The sequence below is a fragment of the Berghia stephanieae genome, chromosome 10 (genome assembly GCF_034508935.2).
Source record: "Berghia stephanieae isolate SIO BIC M18660-M18661 chromosome 10, UCSD_Bste_1.3, whole genome shotgun sequence".
Lineage (NCBI taxonomy): Eukaryota > Metazoa > Mollusca > Gastropoda > Nudibranchia > Aeolidiidae > Berghia > Berghia stephanieae.
Window position 1 is genome coordinate 16,446,432 of NC_088369.1, and position 9,356 is coordinate 16,455,787.

Sequence of the window (9,356 nt, forward strand, 5' to 3'; positions counted from 1 at the left end):
GTCAAGTTTATAAATTATAAAACAAAAACCATGAAATAATAGTGCTCAACTTTAGTATAAAAGGAGCTATTTATAAACATTTGAAATATAATTAAGATAGTTTGACTTCTACAACGTTGTAGAAGTCAAACTATCTTAATTATATTTCAAATGTTTATATATATATATATATATATATATATATATATATATATATATATATATAAAATATATATATATATATATATATATATATATATATATATCCCTCCCAGCGAAGGACTCTGGTCAGGGTCAGGACAAATACTTCTATTTTTGGAAATTTCAAACATAAATCCTTTAATATCAACTATATCACCCAATGTGTAATACCGTTTTGAGTCGATTGGTCACACATGGTTAATATCTAAAGAAAGAGCCAGTTTGTTCATTGAATCAGAGCCAAATGTCGGATGTACAGTCTCCACCAGGATATCGGATTTCGTGGCCCAGGACCGGCCCGAAAGGCTCCTCGCCAAAGTCCACCATGAATTTGTCGTTGAGAGTTAGCCCCCCTTTCTCTGTGTCGACATCAACCTGTAACATCCAACCACCCATCCTGGGAAGATAGAGAAAAGAAAAGAACTGATACATTGCGTTTAGCCCAAAAACTCACAACATCCGCCAGCCGGGTATAACGTACCAACCAAAACACAAAACTGTGTAACCTAAAACATTTATAGATTGCATGCGCTAGGCTAAGAAGCTCACAACATTGCCATCCGGAAGTATAACGGACCAATACAAAAAGCTATGTGTAATCTTGAACGTTTATAGTCTGGTTAATGCAGTTTAGTGAGAATTACTCATAAACGCGGATGGCAAAAACAATAACAAACACCCGAGTGACGTCAACTTCGTTCTATCCATAGTGTGATTTATAAAATTTGGTAAGAACTACTCTTAAAAAATGGCTGGCTTAAGAAAATATAAACAGAGCTTGGTGGCTTCAGTTTCGTTCCTCCTATAGGGAATGAGATTAGCGGAAGAGTAGCGTCCATTGATTGGAAGTCGCCGGGGGAGAAGTTATTTGTAAACAAACCAACTACAAGCCAAGCGTTCAAATACAAAATTTATTATTCATATATCTGTACAAAAATGCACAACGTTGATTATGATATGCATTTTGTACAGAAATATGAATAATAAATTTTGTATTTGGAGCGATTGGCTTGTAGTTGGTTTGCTTACAAATAACTTCTCCCCCGGTGACGTCCAATCAAGGGACGCTACTCTTCCGCTAATCTCATTCCCTATATGCATGGTGTTTCTTTGTTTTATTTGTTTTTAGACGCCTAATGACAATTGCGACACACGTGGTTCATTTAGCGACAAGGAAAGTCAGACGATCAGCCCCGTGGTGGGCAGAAACACCATGGTGGGCAGAGAGGTCACTGACTGTGGCTGCTATTCCCCCAAATATACACGTCTTTCTTTTAATTGTTTCTGCCTGATGTTTTTAAGGGTTTTACGGCGCTTGCAACACATTTAGGTCATATCAGCGCAAAAAAAAAAAAAATAAAATAAAAAAAGGTTGAAAATTGGATTGTTAAAAACATTCTAGAAGTACAATAGTAGAAGTAGAAGTAGTAGTAGTAGTAGTAGTAGTAGTAGTAGTAGTAGTAGTAGTAGTAGTAGTAGTAGTAGTAGTAGTAGTAGTAGTAGTAGTAGTAGTAGTAGTAGCAGTAGTAGTAGTAGTAGTAGTAGTAGTAGTAGCAGTAGTAGTAGTAGTAGTAGTCAGCAGTAGTAGTAGAAGTAGCAGTAGCTGTAGCGGTAGCAGTAGCGGTATTAGTAGGAGTAGTAGTAGTAGTAGGAGTAGTAGTAGTAGTAGTAGTAGTAGTAGTAGTAGTAGTAGTAGTAGTAGTAGTAGTAGTAGTAGCATCAGTAGCAGCAGCAGCAGCAGCAGTAGTAGTAGTAGTAGTAGTAGTAGTAGCATCAGTAGCAGCAGCAGCAGCAGCAGCAGTAGTAGTAGTAGTAGTAGTAGTAGTAGTAGTAGTAGTAGTAGTAGTAGTAGTAGTAGTAGTAGTAGTCACAGTAGTATTAGTAGTAGTAGTAGTCACAGTAGTAGTAGTAGTAGTAGTAGTAGTAGTAGTAGTAGTAGTAGTAGTAGTCGTGGTAGTAGTAGTCGTGGTAGTAGTAGTCGTGGTAGTAGTAGTAGTAGTAGTAGTAGTAGTAGTAGTAGTAGTAGTAGTAGTAGTAGTAGTAGTAGTAGTAGTAGTAGTAGTAGTAGTAGTAGTAGTAGTAGTAGTAGTAGTAGTAGTAGTAGTAGTAGTATTAGTAGTAGCAGCAGCAGCAGCAGAAGCAGAGTTAGTAGAGATGGAGGTTGTCGCAGATTTTATTTTCTTCCACCCTCCTGTCCATCAAGCAGCGATTGAGTAGCTTGGTTTGTTAGATCCGGCAGAAAGTACTTTGAAATCGAATACTCAGTAATGAAACTAGTATAAAACACCCTAAAGTCTGTTTATTGGGAGGGGGGAGGAGGAAGAGGAGGAGGAAGAGGAGGAGGGAGGAAGGAATGGGTTGACTCAAACTCACTTGCACATTTCTGGGTAAAACTGTTGGTCCCAGGCCGAGAACAACGAGTTGGTGACGTACAGCCGTTTGCCGTCCAGGCTCAGTTGGATCATCTGGGGAGCTCCCAGGAGTTTTTTGCCCTTGACGAACACAGGATCTGGCTGACACTGGGATGGAAAATAGAACCGGTGGCCCCATGAACCAGGCGAACTGCCTTAGTCTTGAAATACATGTTTCTAGTTAAAAAGTTGGCCAGACAGAAAACTTGTCCTTCAAATGTGACCCGATGTCTCAAAACGGTATTATGTCGGAACGAACCAGATGCTTCAAAGCCGAAATAAATGTTAAACTGGTCAAAAATATAAATTGTTGCCATTAACACCCTAACATATGGTGTCCATTCTCCTCAATAAAACATACAAACTCAACAAAAGTCTGATATTTCTGGCTTTAAATTCAATTTTCAACATCTTAACCAACCCGACTTAATACCGTTTTGAGGCAAAGGGTCACAAATATCGATCGATTTAGATAGTAGTAGTATCGTATGGTGGGGTCACACTTTCAGATCTGTCGCGTCGAGCCAAGCCTTGAATTCATCTTCACATTTGTGAATGGTTTCATAACCCCCATTCAGCTTGGTAACAGGACAGTGGAGCACAAGGTGATCTACATCTTGGGGGTCAGTTTGGCATTTGGGGCATTCTGTTGAGTTGTTTAGACCCCATTTGTTCATTTTTGCGGCTGTTTTCGCATGTCTGGAGCGTAGCCTATTTGCAGCCACCCAGTATTTCCTTCCAAGCTGTGAGCCAGGAATTTCATTGGTAGGGTCTTCAATAATCGATTTAGATGACGCCCATCTAGACAAAAACGTTCAAAGCTGGGACTTCAAGGAAGACTCTGCGATTTCCCTGGGAAGTTGAGAGGTTGTTTTTTTTTTTTGCCTAGATTGAGGGCCATTTAAATCGATGGATATTTGAAGGACGAGTTTTCTGGCTAAATTTTAAATTCCAGATAGCGATAAAATCAATCATACAGTGCTTTACTTATATTATTTACTTATAGTTTTTGTTTTGAATACACTGTGTAACCATTTGAATTCAGTAACATACTTTATAGTCACCTGGAACAACTACAAAAGAAGTCTAACTTCTACGTCATGGCACAAGACCGAAGGGCTAGAGCTCAGGTGGTCGCTGGTTCGGATAAGTAAGTAAGTAACCATTTGAATGCATTCACCCCATTGGATTCTGTGTTTGTGTCTGGATGAGACTTTCAGGTGATCTCAAACTAAGTTCAATGATAGTCAGTCACTCTTGGAACCTATGTTTTTTTTTTGTTTTTTTTAAAAGGGTTTTACGGCGCTTGCAACACAGTTAGGCCTGGGTTATTCCAGTCTTCCCTTGAGATAGACCCTAGAGACAAATTTCCCCTATGGGATGAATAAAGGAAATTTTATCTTTTTGATCTTATATCTTTTATCTTTTATCAGCGCCAATAAAAAGGATGAAAGGTGGATAGTATAAACATTCTAGATGTACAATTAAAAGGACTGAGTACACCTGAGTACGGCGAGAGAATGTGAGTAAAGAGCCTTTTCAAAGGACTCAACTATGCGACGAGAGAGGATTGAACCCGGGACCTTCAGATCCGAAAGCAAATATTTTTGTTTTTCTTTCGTTTATAAGGGTTTTACGGCGCTTGCAACACATTTAGGTCATATCAGCGCCAGTAAAAACGAATAAAATAGGACAGTAAAAACATTCTAGATGTACAATTAAAAGAAATAGAGGAGAAAGTAAGACAAAGGGGAAATGGTTCAAATAGGGAACTGATGTAGATTCCAATAGCACACTATCAGTGTACTTAGTTTGAGATCACCTAAAAGTCTCACCCAGACACCAGCAAAAGATCCCACTAAGAGGAATACACTCAAATGTTTACAAATCATATGTTTAAAATAAAAATATAACAGTACATTACAGAACAAAGAGATGATTTACAAGGAAAAAAATATCATCTCCAAAACTATAACTATACATTCCACTGTTTCTCTCCCAGCCTTTGGCTCCGGCCAGGGTCAGGGCAAGTAATCTAATTCCAAGACAAAGTCAGAAAGCAATTGGAAAACAGATACAGTAGAGGGAAAGAAGACACAGCAAGTACCTCCCTGTCTACTATGGGAGGTTAGGAACCCCTCCCAAGTGTCATACCACAAGACCACATAGCAAAATAACAAAAAAAAAAAAAAAAACAAAAACAAAAAAAAACAACAAAAAACATTAAAAAAAAACAAACAAGCAAAAAACAAAACAAAAACAAAACAAAAAAATATACAGAAATAAATAAAAACCGACCCCCCCCCCCCTAGCAAAAACTAAAAGAAAAACGCACATAAAAAAACCCCAAACAAACAAGCAAACCAACACCCCTCCCCCCCCCCCCCCCCCCACACACACACAAAATCAAACCCCAAAAAAAAAAACAAATAAAAAAACGAAAACCAAACAAACCCACAACAGAACCCGACTTACGTTCATTTCTGTGTCCCTGGTGACCTTGACATTGCCGTCCGATTGGATAGAACCCCCGAGGAAGACCTGACGCCGTGGGATGAGAGGAAAGAATAGAATAGAATATACAACACTAGACTTTTTACTTTGTGACCGTCTATGTATACAACATATCATATTTGTGACCCTCCGCCTCAAAACGATATTAAGTCGGGTTGGTTAAGATGTTGAAAATTGAATTAATAGCCAGAAATATCAGACTTGTGTTGAGTTTGTATGTTTTATTGAGGAGAATGGCAATCATATTTAAGGGTGCTAATGCCAACAATTTATATTTTTGACCAGTTTTAACATTTAATTCGGACTTTAAGCATATGGGTCGTTCCGACAAAATACCGTTTTGAGACGATGGGTCACATTTTATTTCAGCAGTCACATTTCATTTCATTCCTTATCCAACCAGTTTCTGAATACGCTTCAACAGTCGTAACGTCACTTCCTTCCTAATGACGCATGGTAACTTAGTAACAGGCTCTAAACTATCGGAACAATGGCGGATGCCCTTATGCCCTTATGAAATATTCTCCGACGAGCATAAAAGCGTATCCAGAGGGAAAAAAACCAATATTATAAATCTGATCACGTTTTGACTTTTACACATTCTGATCACAAGACATATGAAAAGTTCTAGCCAGCATGAAGAATAAAAAGTACCGATACAGATTTCATGCCCATGGAGAAATAACACAAAGTTTGCTGTTTGCGTGCAGCTATAATATAGTCTAGTGGTAAGAGCGGAAGGTCTTAGGTTCAAACCTCGCTTGGCGCATCGTTGAGTACTAGGAAAAGGCTCTTTACTCACATTCTCTCACAGTACTCAGATGTAAAATGAGTACCTGGCTGTTAACAGCGTTGTCTCTGTCCCCCAAAAAATGCAATATCGCCACGTCCCGTTCATGTTACGTGTTGCTGTTTGTCACGGGCCCCTTGCAAAGCGCTTTGCGCACGTTTAGTGAGTGGATAATACGCTATAGAAGGATTTTACGGCGCTTGCAACACATTAAGGTCATATCAGCGCCAGTAAAAAGGAAGAAAATGGGATAGTAAAAAGTTCTAGAATTACAATTAAAGCAGCCAAGAGAAAGTAAGACAAAGGGGAACTGGGAACAAATAGGGATCAGATGTAGAATCCAAGAGCATACCACCAATGTACTTAGTTTGAGATCACCTATGTCTCATCTGGACACATGCACAAAATCCAACAAAGAGGAATACACTCAAATGCTTACATTATTCATTAAAAATAACAAATATAATAATGCATAACAGAGAGATGATTTACAAGGAAAAAAATATCATCTCCCAAAACAATAACTATGCATTTGACTGTTTTCCTCCCAGCCAGGACTCCGACCAGGCCAGGAAAAAACTAAGTAATCTCATTCCAAGACAAAGACAGAAAGCATGTTGGAAAATAGATATAAGGGGATAGAAGACACAGTATGTACCTCCCTGCCCGCTATGGGAGGTCAGGATCCCCACCCAGTAGACAATCTTTAGTAGTTGTTTTTTCAAATAGATGAACTGACCTGTCCGACCAGCTTGGGGTGCCGTCTATCTGTGATGTCATACTGTCTGATGTCTCCGTGCAACCAATTGCTGAAATACATGAATCTGTCGTCCAAGGACAATAGGATGTCTGTTATCAAACCTGGGGTGGGGAATAAATGAAGGAATAAATGACCGAATGAATGAAAGAATAAACTAAAACAACAATAAATAGAGGTAGATAAATACATGAATCGGTCGTCTAGGGACAATAGGATGTCTGTTATCAAACCTGGGGTGGATAAATAAAAAAACAATAAAAACTAACAAATACATGAATGAATAAATTTATTTATTTCAACGTTTATGTATATTCTAATAGAGCAAATGGGGATTACTGAAACGTTCAGAATACTTTAGGGTGACGTGCACTTATTTGCAGGTCTGATAGCCCAATTCCTTATGGGCTGATTGTTGTAATGGAGAATCTATAAAATGACGCAAAATATAGTCCATTACAACAATGTTAAATTAGGCCCATACGTGGACTCGGATGTCAGACCCACGCAAATTAGTACACGTCGTTTTCGGGCAAGTTGGAATTTTTCTGTGACTGACCAAGGTTGACATCTTCCATTATATATAATAAATGGCATTTATATAGCGCCTTACTCCGTTGTCACAGGCTCTAAGCGCTTTACAGTGATATCAAACAAAACATATTACAATAAGACAAGTTTGATGGAAAACTGATACGAATTCAATTTAACAGCAACAGAATATGATAGTAGATATTGCGACATTATGAAGTAAAATTATAAAACTTTAAGCGAGATTTGAAAGTTGTCAACGAATCAGAGTTTCATATATCACTGGGACAACAGTTCGATTTATGCATCAACATAAGACCTTACCTGTTTAGGGTTGTTTTTTTGTTGTTTTTTTAACCACTATTAAAAAAAAATTTATGTCCGCCAAGCTTGACAGGGATAGAAAAACAAACTCCTATCTTTGCGGAATTTTTTTTTTAAATGGTGGCTTAACAAAATCGAAAAAAATAAATAAAATAAAATAAAAACAACAACAACAACAACACAAATTCAACATCAAAACCAAAAGAAAAAATAAAATCAAAGAAAAAAGATAAACAGACAAACCATAAAAAACAAACAATAAACAAACAAACAAAAAAAAAACAAAACAACCAACCCTCCTCCCCCCTCTCCCGAAAAACCAAACCAAAGATAAAATAATATAAATGGAATGATTGTTCTATACATTCTGCTTATTGGGAACTGCGCTATAAATATATATATTATATATATATATATATATATATATATATATATATATATATATATATAGTCCTGAAGATGGCAAATTAAGCCTGAAACATTGATGTAGACTGCCCCAAACATTGTGGTAAATATTTTAAAAAATAATTCGCTCCATTACTACATGTCGAGCACTTTTCGTACCATATTTGTATCAAACACGATTCAATATATATATATATATATATATATATATATATATATATATATATATATTATATATATATATATATATATAATATATATATATTTCTATAATATTTGTAATTAACGGTGGAATAATCATTGGAAGTCTAGTGTGTATTAGTGTAATATTCACGTGTGTAGTGCCCGTGTGTCGCGAAAGTGTTCTAGAACACACTTAGCTCTCTATTCCTTTATCAATGAGATAGGCATACAAACATAAGAACGTTTCGCCTTTGATATCAAGGTCAAGCGTTAAATCCACAGGTCAAAGTTCGAATCGTAATTTGTCATGGTCTGTAGATTATATCAGGTAAGGACTTCTGTTATCACGTGAATCAAAGTGTTGTCCTAACCATATTTTTGACCCTTCGCGTCAAAACGGTATTAAGTCGGGATGGTTAAGATGTTGAAAATTGAATTTATAGTATGGCCAGAAATTTCAGACGTGTTGAGTTTGTATGTTTTATTGATGAGAATTGATACCGTATTTTAGGGTGCTGATGCCAACAATTTATATTTTTGACCAGTTTTAACATTAAATTCACCTTTTAAGCATCTGGTTCGTTCCGACATAATACCGTTTTCAGACAAGGGTTACATTTAATGGAGGACATTAATTTGGCTTTCGCTGATTCTTCAAAATACGGTTCTTAATTGATTAAAAAGATAGAAGGAAAAGAAGAAGAAGGATTGAGGAGGAGGAGGAGGAGAAGGAGGAGAAGGAGGAGAAGGAGGAGAAGGAGGAGGAGGAGGAGGAGAAGGAGGAGGAGGAGAAGAAGAAAAGGAGGAGAGGAGGAGGAGAAGAAGGAGGAAGAGGAGGAGGAGAAGGAGTAGGAGGAAGAGGAGGAGGAGAAGGAGGAGAAGAAGAAGGAGAAGGAGGAGGAGGAGGAAAAGGAGGAGGAGGAGGAGGAGGAAGAGGAGGAGGAAGGAGGAGGAAAGGAGGAGAAGGAAGAGAAGGAGGAGAAAGGAGAGGAGAGGAGGAGGAGGAGGAAAGGAGGAGAAGGAGGAGGAGGAGAAGGAGGAGGAAAGGAGGAGGAGGAGAGGGAAGAGAAGAAGGAGGAGGGAGGAGAAGGGGAGAGGAAGAAAGGAGAGAGAGAAGGAGGAGGAGGAGGAGGAGGAGGAGAGAAATAGAGAGGAGGAGGAGGAGGAGGAGGAAAGGAGGAGGAGAGAGAAGAAAAGGAGGAGGAGGAGGAGAAGAGAGGAGAAGGAAAGGAAGAAGGAGGATAGAAGAGGAGGAAGAGGA

The 9,356-nt window shown here is 38.1% G+C and overlaps 1 protein-coding gene across 1 annotated transcript in view; it reads right to left on the reverse strand.

Annotated features, from left to right (window-relative positions):
- Positions 1-291: 291 nt before the first annotated feature.
- The window catches only part of LOC144980592 (methanethiol oxidase-like), a 44,516-nt gene continuing 35,451 nt past the window's right edge, over positions 292-9,356 (reverse strand). The window contains exons 8-11 of the mRNA XM_078928269.1: positions 6,635-6,756; positions 5,067-5,132; positions 2,554-2,699; positions 292-577 (exon numbers count right to left, since the gene is read on the reverse strand). Of these exons, the coding sequence (XP_078784395.1) occupies positions 415-577; positions 2,554-2,699; positions 5,067-5,132; positions 6,635-6,756 (497 nt within the window). The 3' untranslated portion in view covers positions 292-414. The remainder of the gene's footprint in view (positions 578-2,553; positions 2,700-5,066; positions 5,133-6,634; positions 6,757-9,356) is intronic.